Source organism: Nelumbo nucifera, chromosome 2 (genome assembly GCF_055504915.1).
Source record: "Nelumbo nucifera cultivar China Antique chromosome 2, China Antique-T2T, whole genome shotgun sequence".
Lineage (NCBI taxonomy): Eukaryota > Viridiplantae > Streptophyta > Magnoliopsida > Proteales > Nelumbonaceae > Nelumbo > Nelumbo nucifera.
The window spans coordinates 43,074,135-43,098,479 of record NC_142650.1 but is presented as its reverse complement, the minus strand read 5'-3'; the positions used below and the strand labels follow the sequence as shown (position 1 = coordinate 43,098,479).

General features: G+C 38.3%; 2 protein-coding genes across 4 annotated transcripts; one reads left to right on the top strand and one right to left on the bottom strand.

Annotated features, from left to right (window-relative positions):
• The first annotated feature begins 1,059 nt into the window (after positions 1-1,059).
• On the top strand, positions 1,060-4,788 carry LOC104599342 (serine carboxypeptidase-like 28). Of its 2 annotated transcripts, XM_088898942.1 has the most exons (9): positions 1,060-1,444; positions 1,514-1,621; positions 1,738-2,012; positions 2,100-2,330; positions 2,462-2,586; positions 2,702-2,794; positions 2,889-2,997; positions 4,352-4,496; positions 4,621-4,788. In XM_088898942.1, the coding sequence occupies exons 1-8, from the start codon at positions 1,114-1,116 to the stop codon at positions 4,493-4,495; spliced, it is 1,416 nt and encodes a 471-aa protein (XP_088755068.1). In that variant the 5' UTR covers positions 1,060-1,113; the 3' UTR covers position 4,496; positions 4,621-4,788. The 2 variants fall into 2 exon arrangements, with proteins under 2 accessions (XP_088755068.1, XP_019053613.2); XM_019198068.2 differs by having other exon boundaries at positions 4,352-4,788.
• Positions 4,789-8,272: 3,484 nt separating this feature from the next.
• LOC104599341 (translocon-associated protein subunit alpha-like) lies at positions 8,273-16,341 on the bottom strand. Of its 2 annotated transcripts, XR_735508.3 has the most exons (9): positions 16,101-16,341; positions 15,286-15,447; positions 15,129-15,179; positions 14,877-14,965; positions 9,550-9,627; positions 9,098-9,301; positions 8,897-8,968; positions 8,630-8,813; positions 8,273-8,468 (listed from the first exon to the last, which is right to left on the bottom strand). XR_735508.3 is itself a non-coding variant. In XM_010261850.3 (8 exons), exons 1-8 carry the CDS (start codon positions 16,156-16,158, stop codon positions 8,766-8,768), a joined length of 762 nt encoding a protein of 253 aa, XP_010260152.1. In that variant the 5' UTR covers positions 16,159-16,341; the 3' UTR covers positions 8,273-8,765. The 2 variants fall into 2 exon arrangements, 1 of the variants encoding a protein (XP_010260152.1); XM_010261850.3 differs by having other exon boundaries at positions 8,273-8,813.
• Between the last annotated feature and the right edge of the window lie 8,004 nt (positions 16,342-24,345).

The following is a 24,345-nucleotide window of genomic DNA, read 5'->3' as shown; positions in this document are numbered from 1 at the left end:
AGAGTTCTCTCTCTCTTTATTTATTTTTTTTTTAATTTTTCAATCACCCAACATTAAAGGGTAATTTCAATATAAGCTTTTTTGTTGTATCCAACATGGATTAAGAGTCCCATGTTGGAAACAACCACATAAGCTTCTGATGACATGGCGAGGGTTTTTATAATTTGAAATCTAGAGCTAATTGTTAGATTTATGTTGGTTTATGGACTAAGTTGTAGCTTAATTTTAAATGTACAACTGATTTTGACTATAATTTTCCCTAATTTAAAGTGAATCCAAAAATATTTAAATTTATTTTTAATCATATTGTTACTTTTGATAATTTTCAATTTCTATCTTAACTATAATATATCTAAAATTCAAGTAATTAATATGAAGAAGATTTTTTCACGTGTAACTCATGTGCTTAATTACTAGTTCCCTCAAATGGGGGAATGCAGGAATGAGAATGGAATTTCAATTCTATTCAATCAAACAGTGGGAATAAAAATGACCCATTTTGATTCCGATTCCAAACTCATATTCTTGCAAACCAAGCAGATCCTTAGATCGGATTAGACAGACCAACAAGACATAAAATTTGACAAATACAGGCTTAATGGTCCAAAGTATTTATTGGATTCAATTGGCCCGTTCCATCCATAATATTAGATTGGGTCGGATTGAACCAACATATATACCATTGATAGAAGATAAGAATACCGACTTCAATGGACCAGGTTTGGGTTGGAAGTAGCAAATCTAAATTAAAACCAATTCGAAGAGACTGGACTGTTCAAACATTGAATTGGGTCGGTGTCGGTCCAAAATGGTCTAAAGTATTCATAGGATTGGATTGGACCCGGTCCATCTGGAATAGATTCAAACTGTACCAAATCGGATTGGACCAAATCCGGTCCAATTGACACCCGTAGATGACCTTGGTCCGTTTTGCATTTCCATCGATACAACCGACTTCCGACGTAGATGGTGGTCCGCTTCCAACGGGAGTCTACGGTCGTCCTCGCTTGTCGCTTGCCGAGGTCTGATAATAGTTAAAATCCCATTACGAACGTACCTCTCCTACATAGCAAGAACAGGAAGGGAAATCGAAGGAGAAAGAAAACAACGACCATGAGAGACCTTTCTGCGCATGCGGCATTGGTCTCTCTGTTGTACGCTGTACTCCTGTTTTCCGGAACCTCTGCCCAAAATTCAACCACCTCAGGAGGGTCGACCGAGGGATGGTCTGCTGTGCATTTGATCGACGATGCGATAATACCTCAGCCCAGCTCCAGATCGGCCGACCGTGTCTTCGCTTTACCCGGGCAGCCTAAGCGCGGCATAGTTGTACAATACGCCGGTTATGTCACCGTCAGTGCTGCGGCCGGTCGGGCCTTTTTCTATTACTTCTCAGAGGGCCCGATTTCTATCAACCAGTCATTGTTCATCTGGTTCAATGGAGGTAATTAATTAATTAGTTTACCCTTGGTCGTTCAGAAGAAACTCTGTTTAATGGTTTTAAGCGGTGTAGGTCCTGGGTGTTCTTCATTTGGAAATGGAGCTATGCTGGAACATGGACCTTTTAGCGTGGGTTTGGATGGGATGTCTCTTCAACCAAATAAATTTTCCTGGAGCAAAGGTTTGTTTGATTCAGTGGCACCTTTTGTCTTCGTGTCAAGCTTCCAAATTCTCTGAAATTACTCTGAGAAAAATGATCAAACATAAGGTGGAACCGGAAATTGTTTGCATTTGCAGTTGCGAGTGTCCTTTACGTAGACTCGCCTGTTGGAGCCGGCTTCTCATATTCCAACAGTTCTTCTGATTACGAGACATACTCCGACGAACTTACTGCAATCGACAACTACAAGTTCTTATTAAACTGGCTAGAGCGCTTCCCTGAATACAAGACCAGAGACGTATATCTTGCTGGGGAGGGCTATGCCGGGCATTACGTGCTGCAGCTCGCTCAGATGATCTTAGCCCACAATGCAGCAGGCAAATATACCAACATCACCCTCAAAGGGCTAGCCGTGAGCACTCTCTGCACCTACATCTTCCCTCTAATTAAGCCCAGAAAGAAAAGCTGCTGACTTTATGCATTTCATTCATAAATGCAGCTGGGAAATGCGATTTTAGACGAGGAAGCTCTTAATCGAGGAGTCGATCATTATCTGGCAAGCCATGGCTACATTTCTTACCGGAGCTACCAGGCTTGCTATTCAAACGGGTCATCGAGTGATTGCTCTCTGCTGGCCCAAGCTAAGGATAAAACCCTTCGATCCATATACCCATATGACATCACAGCTCATGTCTGCAAAGTCACGAGCATCCCCATAGACCTCTCTCAGGTACACAACTCTCTGCACTCTGCTCCCTCCTCTCTCTCTCTCTCTCTCTCTCTCTCTCTCTCTATCTCTCTCTCCCAAACTGTTTGATGAAAAGAGAGAGAATTTATTTGTTCATATATTTCTGTTGGTAGTCTGCAAATGGTCTATACGAATGTGATGTGCAACGCTTGGTCTCGTACCTCAATCTTCCAGATGTGAAGGCAGCTCTCCATGTGAACTCTGCGGTTTCGTCCAAGGCCTGGACCAAATGCAACGAGTAATAAAACTAGTTTAATTTCTGTCTGAATCTCACGTTCTTCTCAGTTCTCAGAGATGAATTACAGTCATTTGAGTCATAACTCGCCTTTTTCTTTCTGTTGATTTGTAATCAGGAACATTTCTAAAGCGTACCAGAACACCAGCTCAAGCATGTTACCCGCCCTTCGGGGAGTTGTATCTGCCGGACTCCAAGTTCTGCTTTACAGGCGAGAGACTATTACCAAAAAAAACTCAGTGCAAGTGTTTGATTTGTGTTTGTGCTGTGACTAACATTTTTCAACTTATCATTCTGATTTGCAGTGGAGATGCTGATGCTATGGTTCCGGTGTTGTCTACAAGATATGCTTTGAATAAGCTAAATTTGACCTTGTCTTCTAATTTCAACCTCTGGATGAGCAGTCCAATTGAGGTAGTGAGTTGAACCCATTTGCCTTCCGTTTGGATAAGCTCTTGATTTTGAGCTTTGGGGTGTGGAAAACAAAGTTGAGCAAAAAAAAAAGGTGTTTTGAGCTTGAATCGGTGCCACATCAGAACCACATTAGCAAATTTTGAATAATTGATTATTTGGCTGTTTGGTTGGCTGAACATCATCAAATTGAGATCAAATCAGCCCTCTACAACGTCCACAGCACATCCCCGCCGGACTCCGGATGGATTGGACGGCCCAATATGACATATTGTATTGGACCTAGTCCGTCCATAATGAATTTATATTGGATTGAGCCAATATCTGGTCCATTGATAAAAGATAAGAACATAAGTGTCAATGGACTGAACAGATTGGATAGTATCTGGAGCAGTCCAAAATGATCCAAAATATCCAGGTCCATTTGTAACGGCCTCACATTGGGCTGGATTGGATTGGACCAAATCCAGTCCAATTGACACCCCTATGGCGGGGATGCGCTGTGCAACGTTGTGGGGGGCTGATTTGAACTCCATCAAATTAGTCAAAATTTGATTATTAAAAAATCGGACTGAAAAAAATGGAATCATAATTTTTTTTACAAGTTGATTCTTTTTGGAAGATATGACATGTGACATAGATATTAGAGATAGTTCCCATAAGGCCCGTTCGCTTTTCGGTAAGTTATTTATCTGGGTAAATGCAATTAGCTGGATAAGTTTTTCCTAGAAAACATTTACTTGGGTAAGTGCATTTACCCATGTTCTTTTATTTCCTAGGTAAATAAGGTAATGACCATTTTAATCATAAAATCCACTATTAAAAGGGGCATTTTTGTCCCATTCAAGTGTTAGCAATATTCCCCCTAGGTGGGAAAGTTATTTACCTATACCCAGGAAAATAAACTTTCACTGGTCCCTACATAAATCTGAAAAATAAACATGGGATTCTGGGTCAATGAGAACTAAAATCCCATGACCAACCTTCCCCTCTCAAAATCCAAAAAAAAAAAAACGCCCCCTAAAAAAAAATCACCACTAATAATCACCGCCAAACAAATTTATACGATATTTCTAAAAAATTGGGTGACATGGCAGCACTGATACCAAACAAACAACTTCTCTGATTTTTGTGAAATCAGTGATCTCATAAATTAGTCATTTATCAGAAAACTGATCAAAGGAATAATAATCAATCTCAAACACCTTCTTAGTTGACATGTCTTGTGACCAGCCTTAGGGGCAAAAGCACAAATCCTGAGTTCTATCAAACACAACCTAAGTTTTAATATTTTGATGTTTTTAACCGTGGTGTTTTTTTTTTTAACTTTTTTATCTTTTATTGTGATTCTGTACAGGTTGCTGGGTACGTGGAAGCATATGAAGAAAATTTATTGAAATTCGCAAGCGTGCTGGGGGCAGGTCATATGACCACCTTGACCCAAGGATCCAAAACGCTGCATCTGATTGGGCGGTTCATCAACGGCACTGTTGTAAATTAATGTAATTTAATCTAATTTTGGCATAGTTTCTGACCAGTGCAACTCTTTTCTGTTTCACCCTTCATGTTCAAAGGTCAATGCTTTAAACCCCAACACCAAAGCTGATTTGCTTTCCCCTCTCACAGTGCAGGGTCATCGGTTCAACCATATACTCCAATTAGTTTAGCCATGTGGTCATGATTAAGAAAAAATCAAAGTTGTGATACAAAACAAAATGACCCATTTAACAACTTATCAAATGATTTAATTATTTGGAACAATAGATTGTTGATTAAGGGTGTGTTTGGCATTTATACTTGCATGAGATAGTCCACCTTAACTAGAAAGGTGCATGCATGGTATTGATTATTGGTATTTGTGATTGAAACATTAGAAATAGCAATCTAAATTCATCAGTTTAAAAGCCAAGATGATCTTGGTCAAAAAGCCAAAAGGGGTTGAGGGTTGAGAGAGAAAGAAGAGGGAGGGGGGAGGCATGCATCAGAGTTTGAATCATGGAAGATGAAAAACACTACACCGCTTCAGATTAATTTTACATCTATGCCCCACAGCATATCTCCGCTGTATATTGGAAATACCTCCCGATGATAGTATCAGAACTGATGATGTTATCATCAAGAGATGTTCCAAATACACGGCGGGGATGTGCTGTGGGGCATTGTGGGGTGGCCCCTTGTAGGGCAAAGATGTGAACTCATCTTTGTCATGGCAACAAAAGAAAATATTAGGGCTGCATTTGGAAAGAGTACAAATCCTATTTCTGTGCATATATACATTTTGATTCAATTTTGCTAGTATTTGCACAATAATGCAATTGTGTATTAACAATGACAGAAAACATAATTTTCATTGCATATTTACACTCGAAATGAGAGGTAAAGCTGCACCGAAAAAAGGAGTAAAGTATTTACACTCAAAGTGACCAATATTAAAAAGGTATATTTCAAATTTTCAATATCAAAATTTGTGTTTGCATCATTACAACTAAAAACTATTTGACAAGAAATAAGTTTATCAATACAAAATTAAACAAACTTTACATTTGTATTGACCAAAATGTACTCTACATATCTGTGTTTAATTCTATTTGCACTGTTTCCAAACGCAACCTAAAGATAGAATAATCTATGGATGCAATTTGGCTGGATTTGTACCCCTACATTAAAACAGGAAATCACAGACAGCTTACAGAAAGAGCGAGGGCGAAAGAAATTGAATGGCACACCGCACATGAGAGGACTGTTGGGGTTAGTTTATCTGGAACACAAGCAAGAAATATAATCCAACCGAGGAAGTTCCTGGAATTGACTCCCCCTTTATAGGCGTTATAAAATTTTGTTAAGTAGTAAGTAATTACTCAACGTGCTCAGCGTATGTGCCTACCTTGATCTTGACTGCACTGCACTCATCAACCACAATCTTCGACAGTGGATTTCCTGCACTACCAATCACTGTGCCGATCATTACTTGTTACGAGGGGATCATGACTCCCCTAGTTACACTGTCCACAGATTCACAGTTGGCATTGGAACCAAAAGCACCGTAGTAGGGTTAAATTGGACTTTAAAGGCTCAGTTTGGAAGGAGTTTAGGGGTGGATTCGAGCCGAGTTGAGCCAAATAATTGGTTATTCGAGCTCGGCTCGCAGGAATAATATCAGGCTTGAGCTTTAGCTCGAGCTCGAGCTCGATTCGAGCTAGAGACTTGAGCTCAAGTTCAGCTCGGTTAATAGCTCGCAAGCTCAAGCTTAGCTCGGCTCAGGCTCAACTATAAGCCAAGTTTTTTTTTTTGAAAAATAAAAATTATATGTATAAAATTATTATTTTTTATTTTCTTAGACAAAAAATTAAGAATTATAAAAATTATTTAATATTATATACAAAAAATAATTATAAAAATTATTTACTATTATACATAAAAAATAAAAATACTATTATATATAATAAAATTATCATGTGTATGTATGTATGTATGTATGTATGTATGTATGTATGTATGTATGTATGTATGTATGTATGTATGTATGTATAATAGAAATTATTTATTTAATACTAGGATCGCGAGCCTTACAAGCTGAGTTTCATTGAGTTCGAGCTCGGATCGATTAGCAAACGAGCCTATATATCGGGCTCGAACTCGACTTGAAGCTCGGTTTAAACTGAGCCGAGTTTGAATAGCTCGTGAAAGGCTCGGCTCGTGGCCACCCTAGAAAGAGTACAAATACAAATATGTACAGTACAAAATACAAGGTTTTGCACTCTACATATTTGGAAGGAGTACAAATACAAATTTGTAGAGTGCAAAACCTTATAGTTTGTATTATTTTATATGTATTTGCACAGTACATATTTGTTTTTGTACTTTTACCAAACTAAGCCTCATGCACATCTGCGTGAGGTTAGTGTGAGGTTGCTCTTTGGGGAGTAAATCTAAATTTGGCTTTCTTTCAAATCTTGGACCGAAGGTAACTCTTACTTGGAATTAGAGATGGTCTATTGATGGCCATCATTTGTATTTTATTTTTGGGAGAATGACGGTTAAGCTCAGAATTTCTAGGCCCAAAGTACAATTGGGGTAGATGCCAGCTCGGAATTGATGCTAATTCACGGGTAGGCATTGGTGTATAGAATGGGGGTATATGACATTTTGAATATTTATAGGTATGTAGTGGAATTAAGAAATCTGCATTGGGCCTGTCCGTACTTTTCCGTTTATTTTTTGGGCTTCATGGTATAGAATTGGATATGGTTCATTTGAAAGAAGAAGAAATCCTCTCTGTCCTAAACATTCCAAACCAAAGGCACTTTTTGACTAATCATAACCCTCCACGAATTTTAATGATAATCCACAGTTATCACTTTTATGATCCCGATTGATTGATCGTAAGTTTTTCAAGTATCATGTCTTTCAAGCATCATAACCCCCACAAAAGCGGAGAGGGTAGGATCGAGGAGGGGGTGCATTTCATGAGTGGAGAGGGTTTGGATTTTGAAAACCCAACTTGCTATGGGTTTTGAGGGGGATATAGGGGTAGGGTCTATAATTTACCCGGAACTTGCTGCATTGCTATCCCTATATATATATACATATAAAATTTACAGAGAAGTACGGACAAGTCCAATGCAGATTTCTGATTTCCACTGCAGAGCTATAAACATCCAAAATACCAAAAACCCCCACTCTACACACCAATGCCTGCTCGTAAATTGGCATCAATTCGAAACTGGCACCCACCCCATGAATTGGCATCATTCTCCCTAAAATTTATTTTATACATTAAATAATATATATTATAGGTCTCATCATAATATTTATATATAAAATATACAATATTATTTTGAGGAATAGAATATAACATAATATAAAATATATACATATGTATAAGTTATCTATAAATTATATAAATTTGTGCGAGCAAGGCTTGAAGCATTAAGCGCCGGCCTGAGCACAAAACCGAGGCCTACGCCCAGAATTTATAGGTCGGGCTGAAAATGATCTCCCCATACAATACCTAGTTCTATCCCTAGTGTAATAGTCTCGTTTTTAAGATCGTCACTAAAGTTGTAATCCTTTGAACACCTCTTTCTGTGGTGATTAAAGTTAATTCGCCTTTTACCCAAATATATAACGATGGGCTTAGGCGCTCAGCCACTATCGACGATGGGCCCTGTTCTGGTTTATCGATAGTGCTAGAATATGCATATTAGAGTATGAAGTTCCTACTTCCACGGTTATTGACAATGACAACGTCTATAAAACGTGAATAGAGCTCATAGTGTTAAGGTCAACAATATATCTTATTAGTCAAACTAGTCTGTTTCTGTTACATGCCTACTAGCATCCAGGGTCCAGGAGTCCCAAGTGCAAATCAGCACATATCCTACCAAGAGAGGAAGCAGATCGAAAGAATGCTACCAAGTATGACGACTTCCAGTTTGCTTCCATGCCATTACCTTTGTGGAAACAAGCTGCACCTGCACGAACTAGATCTAGCATCATCAAATAGAAAAAGTGTATCATCCAAATGGGGAACAAAAACTATCTAGTGGGTTAAACAAAATTGTTTTTTCCTTTCTTGCCTAAAACCCCTCGGTGTAGTTTTTGCGTCAGAAGCTCAATTCTAAACAGTACTAACCGCAAGAAAACATACAAACTTCTTCCACATGCTACAAATGCCAGGCAGGCTCTTTCTGTTCTTTTCTCTGAAAAAACTACTCAACATCTGGGCCCTTGTACAAGCCGCAAATACCTAGTCTGAGTGATTAGACAATCTATTTCTTCTTCTTTGACTTGGACAGCGATTGAGCATATGCAGTTCCCTGACCAGAAAGGGGGGGTGTTACTCCAGAAAGAGAAAATACAGTGGAGAAATGATGATCATGATCTTTGAGAAACCACTCACCTCCAACCATTCGTCCATTGAAGCATCAGTTGTTCCAGTCCCCACTTCAACCTTGGGTGCCCTCTTAGTTTTCTGGGTAATGGAAATAAATGCAAGAAGTTAGATTAATAATGATTTTTCTGTTCAATAATAGAGTAATTCGAACAATTGCATTTGCTAGCATAAAAATAACAAGAACAGCAGAATACAAGAGAGCAAGACCTTGGAAAGCTGCTGAATTCGACCATACATCCACAATCCAAAAAGGCCAAGTAGAGCAAGTCCAAGGGTAACAAGGAAAACAGACTCAACACTGAGAAAACCACCAGCCTCAACAACTTCAATGGTACCATTGTAGAAAGTGCTCTGGAATGGTTGCTGATCTATCTCGTAAACAATTGTACCCACAAGATCAAATGACCCAGGCTGCAAGAAGAGTTAGATAGTAAGAAACTCAGGATTGTTTTCTTCCAATTTTGATTGATATGATGCTTAGGAAGTAGCTGACCCCATATACTTGGGGCAAGGCTTAATTCAGTTGAGTTGTACTGAGACAAAGGGATCAAAAAGCAGCCCTTTGTTATTTTTAACAAACTCATATGCAAAGGAGAAACCAATGGATGATCAAATAACCATTGCTTGAGATGCATTTCAATTACAATGAGGTTATATACCTGCAAGTACTTGTAAACAGAAAATATGTATGGAAAAGTAGCCTGAGCAGAAGATGGAACCGTTGCATTGTTAAAAACCTGAAATCCAGAAAATGTTATATGTTAACAATGAACCCTTTCTAAAAGCAAAAAAAAAAATGCAAAATAAATGATAAAATAGATTACACCTAACATGAAACTAAGAAGAAACCATGTTTGCATACGAACCAGATTATAATAAGGACTTGAAAATATTCACAAGGATGGAAATGCAGGGTCAAGGAGAAAATTCATGAAATATTAAGTAGAAATACTCAATGCTTAACCAATTTCTACAAGACAACTATTCAAAACAAAAGAAAAAGAAAAAACGAAAGTATAACTAAAACAAGAAGAAATGCCTAATTATCAAAAAAAAAAAAAGTAATACCTCTCTTAGAAGTAGATCATGATTAAGCATCGCATACATACAACAAAGTTTTAATTGTAGCATCCCTATGTTTCCTGGGTCCATGAACAAAGAACTTGTAATTGTCTAGGCCCCTAAAACACAGAACTTGTTGCATGGCCAGAAGATCAGGACCCATCACTAGATTAGTCTCACCTGATAGAGGATAAGGTCATTTACCTAATGTTGGTTCCAGCTATCTGGGTTCTTGGGAAGGGGTGGAGAAGTGCAGACCTAACCTTGAGCTTTTTTTCTTAGTTGGCACAAAGTGACTGTTCTCAGACTTGAACTAGTGTTCTCATGCTAGTCAGCATAGTGGTATCATTTACAACCTTCTAAGTTGGAGAATTCTCTGGTGGGGTTTTTAAGAGTTCTAGTAGAAATTTTCTCCACCTTTCAGTTGTATGTGGCGAAAATATATAGTCATGATCATGTTACAACTTACAAGCATGTTTTTGGTCCCAGTAGATATTTATGGTGGGACACATTGAATGGAGGGCTCCGATCCTCTGATTATATGGTTCATGGAAAGCAATGTGGTCAGAGCACTTTACGGGTCATGTGAACTCATAGCAAGTTTTTTTCCTATATGTAAAATAAATCAGTTGCATGAAAGGCATCATCTACATCCTAAAATACAGCTACCAATCAATTAAAAAAAAAAGAAAACCAATCTGAAAAAAACCAAAGCTGAAGTGAGTACCCAGGTGTAGATTGTTAGTTGAGTCAGTGATTTAAAAGGCGCGCCTAGGCGCATAGGCGAGGCACATTTTAGGGTAGGCACCCTGCCTAGATCCTAGGCGCAGCACTTTCAAAAGGCGCACACCTGGTGCGCCTGATGCGCCTTGCGCCTTGGCCCATGCGTGCACCTTTTGAAAACTGTATATTTTTTTTACTTTTTTTTGAACCTACCATCTGGGCCGGGGGCTCTACCCCTGGACCCCGACCACGCCCCTCGAGGCAAGCCCAAACAGGTCCATGTTTGGGTCTGAAATTCTTAATTCTCACACAAAAAATAATGATTTTATAATTTTATTTGCCTTTTAAGAAGATGTTTTATTAAGATGAATGAATGAACAACATCAGCAAATAGGGGGTTGCCTCGAGGGGTGTGGCACAAAGGCGACTTGTAGAATTAGGAATGTAATATGTTTTACATCACATTAGCTACTTGAAGTAGTGCAATTGAGAAAAAAAAGAGATTGCGGGTTTTACATGCTTGAAAATGCTTTATATGTTTAATTTTCATTTGAATATGCTTTCCATGTTATGGTTATGTATTTTAATTTTAGATAATAGGTTTTTTGGACCATTAATTTTAAAATTTAAGTTTATATTTCTTATCAATATTATGTTTAATATTTTTTTGAATATTTTGCCTTTATCTTATCAAGGCGCATGCCTCGCCTTGCTTCAAATTGGCCCTTGCGCCTTTATTGTGCCTTGCACTTTTAAAACACTGAGTTGAGTCAAAGGAAGATTCATCAACACTTCATACATGCTACTGCATCTGACACCTACAAGCTCACTACCATTCCATGGCAATGGCAGAGGATACATACCAAGATGCAAAGTTAACATCAAGTACCCCATTCCATGCATGCTAGAACATGAACACCTTTCTTTGAGTAATAACCTTAACAAGAAAAAAAAGTACTACTTACAATGGAAAAACAGAAATAAAAGTACTATTCAAAAAATAAGATAAAATGCTAGACCAGTCCTACAAAGGCATATGCTAAAAGACAATGTTTTCCATACACCATCGCATTAGCAGGGTTGCAAAACAGCTAAGCTATCTGCTAGTAATGCTTTAACAAATGATTTCATACATATAACCTATTTACAATGCTCTAACAGATAAACGATACCACCAGGGACAAACTAAGGTGTCGTTCGCAAGTCTTTTTTGAAAGATCTTCTGGAAGATTTAACAGCCAAAAGACGTAGTGAGCTTTTACATGACGATCTTGGCAGCCCAAAGATCGTTTGGTTGGAGGTGCATTTTTCCGCGTGAAGACAAGACTTGAGCAAGCGGGAAAAAAGGCGAAAAGCTCCATTCCTAGCTTTCCGAATATAGCCCGAATCGGGCTTCTCGCGTCTTTTGGTGGAAAGATCTTCCCCCCAACCAAATGGGAAATCAAAAGACAAAAATGCGATCTTCCAGGCTTCTAAAGCCGACAGTCCACGCAGAAAGATGCGCCAAACTGGGCCTAAATTATCAATGAGCCAACAATAACTGTCTATAATATGCTCAAAATTTTAGCATGTTATGCAACTATAAATAAAAGATTTTCAGATATGAAAATTCACCTAACATCAAATTATATACAAGTTTCCATTGGCAGATATTATTTGCAAAGTAGACAAAAAAACATGTTTTGTTTTATTGGTAGCATTTCAATTGTGACAGACTAACAGTAATCTTCCCCTCTTGCATTAAATTTACTAGTATGACAGCCCATCCCCTTGATTTATATTTCCCCAAAACAGCTGGTTTCTTTCTACTCCTTGTCTATCCAATATGCCTGCCACATTGTTTGATGACCTCTTCACCTGCTTAGCCATTGCTATTAACCCCATCATAAGCTTTTTACCACTTTCAATATATAACTATACTGTCATCTGCCTGAATCTATTATTTTGACCCAATCTATTATGATTCCAGAGTCTCCTACTATCATGTCTTTGTAATTTTCAGCTTTTTCCAACTTCAAACCTTGAAGTACAGGTACTATCAATAGCTTGCCTTAATCGAGTTTCCATACACTATAGGTCCTGAGTAGAGTGCCATTATGTGTCCCAAATGGTTTCTAAAAACTTCATAAATTCCCGAATCCTCTGGATTGCCCCTGCTGCATCAATCAAATTTAGTGTAATTTGGTTCTTTTCCAGCAGTGTCTAACGTATCACCAAATGAATGAGAGATAATTCTCATAATCCAAAAATTATAAATCACTTAGAAATATATGGCATATGCTCCTTCTGTTCCTGGAAAAATCATTTGGTAGCACTATCTGAACATATTGTTACTGTGATATCTAAAAATGTAAAATCGATCTCTAACAGAAAACATGAATCCTCCATAAAATGTTAAGAGAAAGGAGGTGGATATGAATAGCCATCAACTGAAAGAAGAGGTACTTGTTGCTGATACCTCTTGGTTCACCAACAGCAAAATCAATTAAAACAGCAAAAAAAATTATTTTTTTACAAATTACATATATATATATATATATATACACACACACACACAATATACAATCCATGATCAAGAGGAAACCTTTAGTCTGTGCATACAGTTAATTTAAGAGAAAAATCGTGTAATGTGATGCAATAAAAAGAAATAACAAAGCAAAAGGAACAAATGAATATTTTAGAAATTATTACAGTGTTTCTGAATTGAAATCGTTGTATTAAAATTTAAAATACTATGGTGCTACGATGGATTTATATACCAGCCAGTATTGAAGCAATAATCTACTAGGAAGTTCAGCACTAAAACAACTTCACAAATAATAAAGATCAGCTAGATTTCAATGGCTTCAAAGTTCAAACTGATTAAATACAAATCAAACCTTGCATGACATAATATTATGCCATGCATGCACAGAACCAGACCCAGTGACCAAGGAATTTTTCAATTTCCAAGCAAAGAAACTACCCAGCCATAAGTAATTAAGACATCTAACAATGCTGCAAATCCTCAAACTATTAAATATCCACTGAACAGTACCTACAAGATATTTTGACTCCCTTAATAATGAACTTGTAGCCCTCATTTTGTGCCTGAATACAAACTTTGACCTCTTAAGACTGCTCCGTTAGTCCACTTAAATATTCTAGATAAAAAAAGTCTGATAAAATTCCCAAAGAACTCTGAATTTCCTAGAGTAAAAGGCAATAATTTGTTGTCCTCTTTTACATTTCACAAACTTTTCAAGATATATTTTGTCATGTGAGGATGCTTGACATTAAAATGAATGAGATGTCACATTAATATAGTTAGGATCATTTGCTCACAGAAAACTTAGAAGGATTACCATAAGGTCCTTAGAAATTAAGTAACATCACTATTTGCTACCGTGCTGGAATGTGTCGGAGGAAATAATATAAAGGTCAGTGGAAGTTAACCTGGTTGCATCATGTGTAAGTTTTTAAATCCATGGAGTCTCATTCCTAGTCACTTCTAGCCTGGTACAGGTAAGCTCATACAGTAGAGTGTTGATGTTATATGATTGGGAAACAAAATGCACTTATTCATTATTCTCGCATATATCCTCAAATAAAGGATGATTTTTTAAAAGAACATTTTGCAGCGTATATCTATAACTTACCATCTGCACTACATCAATAAGTCATATAATAACTCTAGAAATATGATTTTTTTAATCCAAATATACACAGACATAGAGAGCAAATTTACACTTTGCAGCTCTAAAATATACTATACTTTAATGAGTTACTTCAACAGTTACCAGACGCACTTGTAAGAGGCACAAAAAACAGAAATATATAGCCACTTTCACTGAGTCACTAAGGGGCCCTTTGACAACAGCTGAACCAAAAAGTTTATTGCCTTGTCTTTTAGTGAATAAGTTTTTAAGGATGCTGTTGGCTCTAATGGCTTATGGCTGAAGTTGAAGTTCGGCAGATTAGTATACCCTTCATTATTTTATTATTTAATTATTTTATCCACTAAAAGATAAACCAATAAGTCCTTTTAAGTTCAGCAACTTCAGTTGTTATCAAACAGCCCCCAAGTCTACATGTTTAATTAAGTTCATCTACCATCAATATCTTAAGCAGAAAAAAAAAAGTTTCAGAACATGAAAATCAGATTGATGACCTGTAAATACAATAGGCATGCATAAAACAAATAAAAGTCATATAAGGTTACCTGTGCAGTGAGGTTTTGGACCAGCAGCCGATGATCAAAAGGAAGATGAACGCTAGCCTTAATGGCAATGATATTCAAACTTGATTCGCCTGTATTTTTCATCCAGACAGAAGTCATTGAGTTAAGTTGTGGATACAGCTACAGTTTGTTCAATGTTGAAAGATGAAAGGGACCATAAAAACCAGCACTGTGAGCAGGGAAGATACAACAGAAGTTGAAACTACAAATTGGCTAACACAAATGAAACTTTACCTTCATTGTTAACTCCAACTAGTAGTTCAGTTTCTTCCCCTGCAGGAACCACTGCAGAGCACAAAGGAAACTTAAGGAGGAAGATAAAATGTAAAAACAAAAGAAAATGAAAGGAATCAAGTTAGAAACTATCATCCTCAATAGATGAAATCCTTACAACGTGCTGTATTTTTGGGGAAAACACAGACGGTATCAACTCCCGGAGCTGGATTAAAGTTCCCATCACCATAAACTTGGACATCATCACCAACAATCCCAAGATCATCCCCTTCAGCAACTTCAGCTACTTCGACTTCGGAGTCAGATTGGCACCTAGAAACTGTCCAGGGAAACGAAGAGGAAGTAATAACGATGGTCAGATAAATCCACCTATAATATGTAAACAGAAAATCAGTAGACGATATGTGCTTCAATTGGTTCCAAAGTACAATCTACATTAAATCATGCAAGCACCAGATATCAAAATAAAAGAAAATCTACTCGACTTGTCTATCAAGAAACCATAGACCCCAAAACATAAATGGAACCGCATCAACAACAAGCGCGAACCGACCATATAAATGTAGAAACGTTATAGGAACTCGATCGACACAATAACTAGAGGAATTTAAGCAATGACCTTCATTAAAAGGCAGAGAAAAAATGGAAATGAACCAATTTGAGTGACAATTGCCGAGCAGCTAATATAATAATTAGAAATGGATATGCAAGTCGCCGTTGATAAATCTCACAAAAATTCATACCAATGGTCAAGTAAATCTAAAACCGATCGAAATCTGAGAAAAGCATGTCACATTTCGGATTACTGCATGCAGAATTCGGACGCGACTGAAACAAATTCTAAAGAACATAAGGTGGACAGATCCGAAAATTAAAGCTTCCTCAGCGTAAAAATGAAATCCAAAATTCAAGGAAAATGAAGCAGGTCCAGATCTGAAAATTAAAAAACAAGAGATAAGGAAAAAAATATACCTTGGAGGAAGGGAGATGCAAGGAGGAGAAGAGCGAACAAGAAAACCCTAATTGCCATTGGAGCGCGTCTGAAATGAGTTCACGAGCCCTCGATCTGGCGCACGATAAGAATAAATTGAAAACTCAGTGTTTTCAAAGTTTTCAACCCATTGTTGTTGAAAATTCAGTGTTTTTAATCCGCCGTTGACTCGGACGATTGAACCATTCGAACCGTCGTTCGATCAAAATTCCGGGTCCGGTTGATCAGGTCAAAAATCCGGAAATTGTTAATTTTATGCTTTTTATATTGGTAGAGGGGATTGGTAGGGTGTCAATTGTATTTGAGATTTGACGTAATTGAATTGAATTCAGATAATTTAAATATCTAATTGGTTGAGTGTCAATTGACAACCTAGTGTCCGAATTTTCAATTTGCGATAATTTGATACCCGATGTTAAATTCCCATCAGTTAAAGGACTCACGTGATATCAGGTGCGGGTTAAAATTTTCAAAATGCCAAAATTACCCTTTACGAAAATATAAGGACCTTTTCTCTTCATTCTGGGTTTAATGAACAAAAGAGAAGAGAGCCGACCTTCCTCTTCATTCCTAGCACTTCCATTCCATAGTACCCATACCTTGAAAACTCACATACCAAAGCGGTACATAGATCTGAACTGATTCCATGAAGGTTTTTCTCCAGTTGTGTTTCCGTTTTATTATCCTTTTATTCCTAATTTTCTTGAATGAAAATGAACCTATCGTCTCTCGTCGACATCCAGCTTACCCTGTAACGAACACTAGATAAGATGGTTGGAAGGTCAAAGAGAGGGGAAGAGACGCACATTTAGGAATAGAGAGTCATTGTGAGAGAAAGAGGGCGATGGAGACGGAGCGCCTGCTATCTCGCCTATATGGAGGAACCAATGCGCATCTTAGGCGGCAAGGCTTCTTTCCTTCGGATGCCAAGGAGGAGACGAGATGGTTTGGTGCCATAGAATGAAGGAATGTGGCATTGGAGAGGCCATTAAGGTGAACGCTGGTCGGAGTCATTGCCATGTCGAAAGAACATGACAACCGTTCCGGTTAGCTCTGCTCTATATGCTATTCTAAAATATGGTCGAGGATAGCGGTAAGCCGAGGTGTCATCGGGAAGAGATAGACAAGTGTCTTATCCGTTTATAGCCGGTCGCTCCGCTTTTTCCAGTTCAATTGTTCAGGTTCCACTAGTTGATTATAGTCGGTCGCGTGGTTGTTAAAGTAAATAAACATACCCTGGTTGTCTCTTCCGGCGCCGACAACAAGTCGTATTCTCCAGCAACGGCTGAGTAAGTAGTGGGCGCAATAATGTTCCAGCGACGAGCAACAAGAGTTGTCCTTCGGCAATGGTACTGGATTCTTTGACTTCGACTTTTCCGGCATCGTATACAATCGTCGAAATTGGCTTTTCCGACGACGCATTCGCTTGACACCACCGGTGTGAGGGAGTTGGTTTTTGGATTCTCTATAAATGCAAGTATGAATAGTGGTTCCCACTTGCATTGGTCGAAATAGATGATGGGTTATTTTTCGTAATTTTAATCAGTAATTCATTCATTATTCGAATCAACGGGGGTATTTAGGACTTATTATCTTTTAACTAACGGAAATTTAATATCGGGTACCAAATTGTCGCAAATTGAAAGTTCGGGTATTAGATTGTCGCGATTTAAAGTACGGATACTAAATTGACACTCGGCCTAAAGTATAGGGCACCTATCGGGAAATTTCCCTAATTTATATAAACTATATAAATAATTTATATATTTATATGCTTTAAATAAAATATTTATTTTATATATTTATTAATTACCTAAAATAATTCTGAATTTAGATATTACGTAATTTGATTCGAACTTTGATCCATTTACACTCGTAGGAGTAGGGGAAAAATTAAGGAAAGTTGCATGAATCAACCAATCCTCTGCTTTATTTGCTTCCCGATAGGCACATTGCTTTATTTGCATGAATCAACCGATACGTATCATATTGGGGGCTTTTCAATACGTTCGTATAAGGAGTGTTTTCGGGGTTTAACCTGATTAAGGGGATAGACAGTCCATAAACCTATAACCCCCCTCCCCCCCCCCCCCAAAAAAAAAAAAAAAAAAACAAAAGACAGGCCTTAATAATCTTCTACTCTCTCACACATCAGTCTTCCCCCCACACACAATATTGAGCGCTTGGTAGAAGGTGCTTTTAAAGTCAATATAATCTTGTTAGGATTAAACTCTAAATTATCGATTAATTAGTATGGCAAACAAGAAAAATAATTGAGGAATATGTGAATTATAAAACAAATAATAAGAGCAAAAGAAAGGTAAAGATGGCACCAGATTATGTGGTTCGGTCAAAGAGACCTACATCCACAGGAGAAGAAAGAAAACATGTTTATTCATGTCCTTGATGAGAGAACTACAAATTGACCACCTTACTAGTGCCAAAATGCCTTTAACAAAGCCTTGAAGCACTCAAAAAAAAGGGCATAGATGACTGCTTTGAGTTGGTGTGAGAGAAACCCTTAATGGCAGCAGTGAAGAAGAAGAACGATCCAAACAGAGTAGGAGCAGATCTTGTCAAAAGATGGTGATGGAGTTCTCCCAATCTTTTCAGCCTTCTAATGCTCTCTCTCCATACTCCTACTACCCCCAGGAGGCACCCCTTTTATAGAAGAAAATAGGGAAGTGGAGGAGTCACAATAAGTGCAGCATTTTTTGGTGGTGTAATTGTGACTGTTACAACATTCATACCAAAAGATAAATGTAGCAGTTTTTGGTGGTGTAATTGTGACTGTTACAACATTCATACCAAAAGATAAATGTAACAGTTTTTGGTGGTGTAATTGTAATTGAGGCTGTTGAATTACTTAGCCACACCAAACGTCAACAATCTCCACCTTGGCGATAATTCAAACAGCAAATCTCCCTCTCCAAATGCCCCAAGGGCATCAAGCATCAAATGAGACAAGACCCACCAAGTCGATTAAAGCATCGAACTTGGATGATAGTAATGGCTTTGTCAACATATCTGCAAGATTCTCAGCGGAAGCTATTTTGTTGACCAAAACATGACCATCCTCAACAATATCACGAACAAAGTGATAACGCACATCAATGTGCTTGGTCCTCTCATGAAACATCTGGTCATGAGTCAAATGTATGGCACTCTGACTGTCACAATAGATCACTGTAGCCTCCTGTCTACCTGTGAGTTCACCAACCAGATTTCGTAACCATAAAGCTTCCTTAGTGGCATCAGCCACAGCCATATACTCAGCTTCAGTCGTAGACAAAGCAACAGTCGACTGAAGTGAAGCTTTCCAGCTAATAGAGGTACTCCCCAAAGTGAAACAATAGCCAGTGAGAGATCTCCTCCGATCAAGATCTCCAGCATAATCGGAATCACAATAACCGACAAGCTTCTCTATGGATCTTCCAAACTCAAGGCAGAAATTAGATGTACCTCTCAAATACCTAAGGATCCACTTCACGGCTTCCCAATGAGCCTTCCCTGGACAGGACATATAACGACTCACAACACTGACTGCCAAAGCAATATCTGGATGCGACCATACCATAGCATACATGATGCTACCAACAACACTAGAGTAAGGCACACGAGCCATATAGACCTTCTCCTCATTAGACTTCGGTGACTGCTTTGCCGATAATTTGAAGTGAGTTGCTAGAGGAGTGGAGACAGGTTTGGCATCTGACATGCCAAAACGATCAAGAACTTTCTCAATATAGTTCTGCTAACTGAGAAACAGTTTCCCGTTCTCACGATCACGAATAATATCCGTACCTAGAATTTTCTTCGTTGGACCCAGATTCTTCATCTTGAACTCACTGTTCAAGACAGACTTCAGCTTCACAATTTCAGACTTATTCTTAGAAGCAATGAGCATGTCGTCAACATATAATAACAGATAAATGAAGGAATCATCAGAGAGCTTCCTGAAATAAACACAACTGTCAAAGGCACTCCTGGAATAACCACTAGAAGTCATAAAAACGTCAAAGCGCTTATACCACTGCCTTGGAGACTGCTTAAGGCCATACGAAGACTTCTTCAACAAGCAAACATGGTCTTACTTTCCTTCTACAACAAAACCATTTGGTTGTTTCATATACATCTTCTTTTTCAAATCACCATGCAAGAATGCAGTTTTAACATCTAACTGCTCTAATTCCATGTCATGCATAGCTACTAAAGCAAGCAAGGTACGAATAGAAGAATGTTTAACAACAAGGGAGAATACTTCGGTATAGTCAACACCTGCAACATGACTGAAACCCTGTGCCACTAACCTTGCTTTGTGTCGAGCATCCTCAACACTAGAAATATCCTCCTTAGTCTTGTAGACCCACTTGCACCCAACAATTTTCTTCTTTGGTGGTGGTGATACAAGCTCCCATGTGCCATTCTTTTCGAGAGATGCAATCTCCTCTTCCATGGCAACTAACCACTTACCACTATCTAGACCGGATATGGCTTCATCGTAAGTGGTCAGATCGGTAGTGCTATCTACCTCACAAGCGATGGTCAATGCATAAGACACACAATCATCAATTCTACTTGGTGGTCTTATCTGTCGCCTCGGTCTATCTTTAGCAATAGTGTGCGACTCCTGATTGGGCTGAACATCATCTGATGTGATTGGTTCATTTGACTGAGAAGGCTGTGAAGAGGGACTGGGCTCCACCTCCACCTGCATCCGGTCATCTTGTGATGTACCTAAATCACCTGCAACAGAATCCTCCTTCCTTGGAGATAACATGTGTGATTCATCAAATATAACATCACGGCTAATAATAATTTTCTTGCTTGAAGGGCAATACAACTTGTAACTCTTTACACCGGAGCCATAGCCCACAAAAATACATTTCTTGGCTCTAGGTTCTAACTTCCCATCGTTAACATAAGTATAAGTAGGACAACAAAAAATTCTTAAAGATGAATAGTCAGCAGGAGTACCTGACCAAATCTCAAATGGAGTCTTAGCCTCAAGAGCTGAATGCGGAGATCGGTTCACCAAATAGGCTGCCGTGGAAACTGCCTCGACCCAAAAAGACTTATCCAAACTTGCATTGGACAACATGCAACGAGCCCTTTCCAAGAGTGTGCGGTTCATCCGCTCTGCCACACCGTTCTGTTGTGGTCAACCAACATAGGTGCGGTGTCTAACGATACCTTCCTTCAAACAATAATTTGTAAAGTCAGACTCACAAAACTCGAGCCCATTATCAGTCATCAACCTTTTAATCTGCCTCCCTGTCTGCTTCTCAATCATAGTTTTCCACTGCAAGAAGACTTCAAACACATCATTTTTATTTTTGAGAAAATACACCCATACCTTTCTGGAGAAATCATTGATGAATGACGGAAGATACTTTGCTCCACCCTTCGAAGAAACACGAGAAGGGCCCCATAAATCTGAATGGATGTAATCAAGTGTGCCTTTGGTCCTATGTATCCCTTTGGCAAAGCTAACCTTTTTGTGTTTACCAAACACACAATGTTCACAAAATTCAAGAGTATCTGTGACATGCCCACAAAGTAAGCCCCGCTTGCTCAAAGAAGTCATCCCTTTCTCGCTCATATGTCCGAGCCTCATATGCCACATCTTTGTAAGATCTTCCTTGGACATGGATGACGAGACCAAAGCAGAAGATTCTATCACAGTACTTCTCTGCAATACATATAATCTACCAACCTTGTTAGCTTTCATAACTACCAAAGCACTTTTGGTTACCTTAAGAACTCCACTTTCAGCTGAATATTTGCAACCCTTGGAGTCGAGTGTACCCAAAGAAATCAGGTTCTTCTTTAGATCAGGAACATAACGGACTTCATTTAATGTCCTCACAATACCATCATGCATACACACCCAGACGGTCCCTTTACCCACAACCTTGCAAGCTGCGTTGTTGCCCATCAAAACAACTCCACCATCAAAATTTTCATATGTGGAGAATGCACTTTTGTCGAGACACATGTGGTAAGAACATCCTGAATCCATAATCCATTTTGAACTCTTCCTTGCAATTGCATCTGCAATTAGCAGAAGATCATTCTCTGACTCATCCGCCGCAACACTTTCTTCGGCATGAGGATCTTTCTTTGTGTCACCACTTGCCTGATGTTTCTGCTTATTTTGCAACTTGAAACATTCAGCCTTAACATGACCTTTCTTTTTGCAGTAGTTGCAAGTCAAATTACAATGCTTTGACTTACTGCAGCCACTTCTTTCAGGTGGCCTGCCACGAATAATGAGACCCTCGACTGTAGAGTTACTTGGGTTATTGGTCAGTTGATTATCAATCAGTTCGCGTTGTAACAATGTATTCTTTACATCTTCAACTGTAATCTCCTCACGCCCATTCAATAAGGTCTCTCTAAAATGCTTATATGATGCGGGTAAAGAACATAAAAGAGTGATAGCCAGATCTTCATCATCAATTACAACATCAATATTTTGTAGATCCATGACAATCGAGAAGAACTCATCAAGGTGGGTTTTAATCGAGTTACCTTCCCGAAGACGAAGGTCCTTAAGTTTGCTTTTCAGCAGAAGCCGATTGGTCACGCTCTTTGTCATATAGAGTGACTCCAACTTGAGCCACAATTCTACTATAGAGGTTTCTTTAGCAACTTCACGAAGAACCTCGTTCAATAAGCACAAATGAATAGCCGACATGGCTTTCATATCAATCTCCTCCCACTTTTCATCGGACATGGATTCATGCTTTTTCTTTTGCCCCGCCAAGGCTTTCTCCAAGCCGTTCTGAATTAGAATCGCTCTCATCTTGAGCTTCCATAGACCAAAATTCACAGATCTATCAAATTTCTCAATGTCAAACTTCATTGATGCCATTAGTAACAAAATTAATCGGTAATAATCCCAAAAAACAATGCTCTGATACCAGTTTGTTAGGATTAAACTCTGAATTATCGATTAATTAGTATGGCAAACAAGAAAAATAATTGAGGAATATGTGAATTATAAAACAAATAATAAGAACAAAAGAAAGGTAAAGATGGCACCAGATTTATGTGGTTCGGTCAAAGAGACCTACATCCACAAGAGAAGAAAGAAAACATGTTTATTCATGTCCTTGATGAGAGAACTACAAACTGACCACCTTACTAGTGCCGAAATGCCTTTAACAAAGCCTTGAAGCACTCAAAAAAAAAGGGCATAGATGACTGCTTTGAGTTGGTGTGAGAGAAACCCTTAATGGCAGCAGTGAAGAAGAAGAACGATCCAAACAGAGTAGGAGCAGATCTTGTCAGAAGATGGTGATGGAGTTCTCCCAATCTTTTCAGCCTTCTAATACTTTCTCTCCATACTCCTACTACCCCCAGGAGGCACCCCTTTTATAGAAGAAAATAGGGAAGTGGAGGAGTTACAATAAGTGCAGCATTTTTTGGTGGTGTAATTGTGATTGTTACAACATTCATACCAAAAGATAAATGTAGCAGTTTTTGGTGGTATAATTGTAATTGAGGCTGTTAAATTACTTAGCCACACCAAACGTCAACAAATCTGAAACCAAAACACAAAGTTTCAAATCCATCCAAAAACAACTTAAAATTTTAATGCTTCTTATATTCACAAAATAAAAAATTTAATAATTGTTTTTTGGTTCCGGGGATATCAGGAATACTTGGGTGGGGTTGGGACGCATGTGGATATCTCAGGAATCGGCATCACATCAGAGCCACATCGGCAAATTTTGAATGGCTGATTATTCTGCCGTTTGGTTGGCAGATTTCTAAGAAATCGGAAAATCGGTCAGAAATTGATTATTAAATCGGGCTTAAAAGAGGAATGACCATTTTCAATGATTTCTCTTTCAAGCTGATTTTGATTTTTTGAGTGATGTGGATATGGGAGATAGTTATCATTAAAGAAAAAAAAATCACTACTAATATTCATTATCAATGATACCAAACAAACCATTTCTCCATTTTATTTTGTAAAATCACTGATTTCATAAATTAGTGATTTATGAAAAATCAGAATCATCATCTCATTTCCAAACACCTCCTTAGTTAACATGTTTTGTGACCTGCCTTGAGGGAAAAAGCACAAATCCTGAATTCTATCCAAACATAATGGCATGACAAGATTGACAGAGGAGGGATGATAGCCAGTCGGTTGAAAGTATTTCTCATGGTCACGGTTCCCAGTTAATGTAATTTAATCCTAATTTTGGCATA

Excerpts from the sequence above, each read along its gene's own strand:
- LOC104599342 (XM_088898942.1), top strand. The coding sequence starts at position 1,114 with ATGAGAGACCTTTCTGCGCATGCGGCATTGGTCTCTCTGTTGTACGCT. Across the intron at positions 2,331-2,461 it reads TCCCCATAGACCTCTCTCAG|TCTGCAAATGGTCTATACGA; the intron begins GTACACAACTCT and ends TTCTGTTGGTAG. Across the intron at positions 2,998-4,351 it reads GGATGAGCAGTCCAATTGAG|GTTGCTGGGTACGTGGAAGC; the intron begins GTAGTGAGTTGA and ends GATTCTGTACAG.
- LOC104599341 (XM_010261850.3), bottom strand. The coding sequence starts at position 16,158 with ATGGCAATTAGGGTTTTCTTGTTCGCTCTTCTCCTCCTTGCATCTCCC. Across the intron at positions 15,180-15,285 it reads CCCCAAAAATACAGCACGTT|TGGTTCCTGCAGGGGAAGAA; the intron begins GTAAGGATTTCA and ends TGTGCTCTGCAG. Across the intron at positions 9,628-14,876 it reads TCCAAAACCTCACTGCACAG|GTTTTTAACAATGCAACGGT; the intron begins GTAACCTTATAT and ends TCTGGATTTCAG.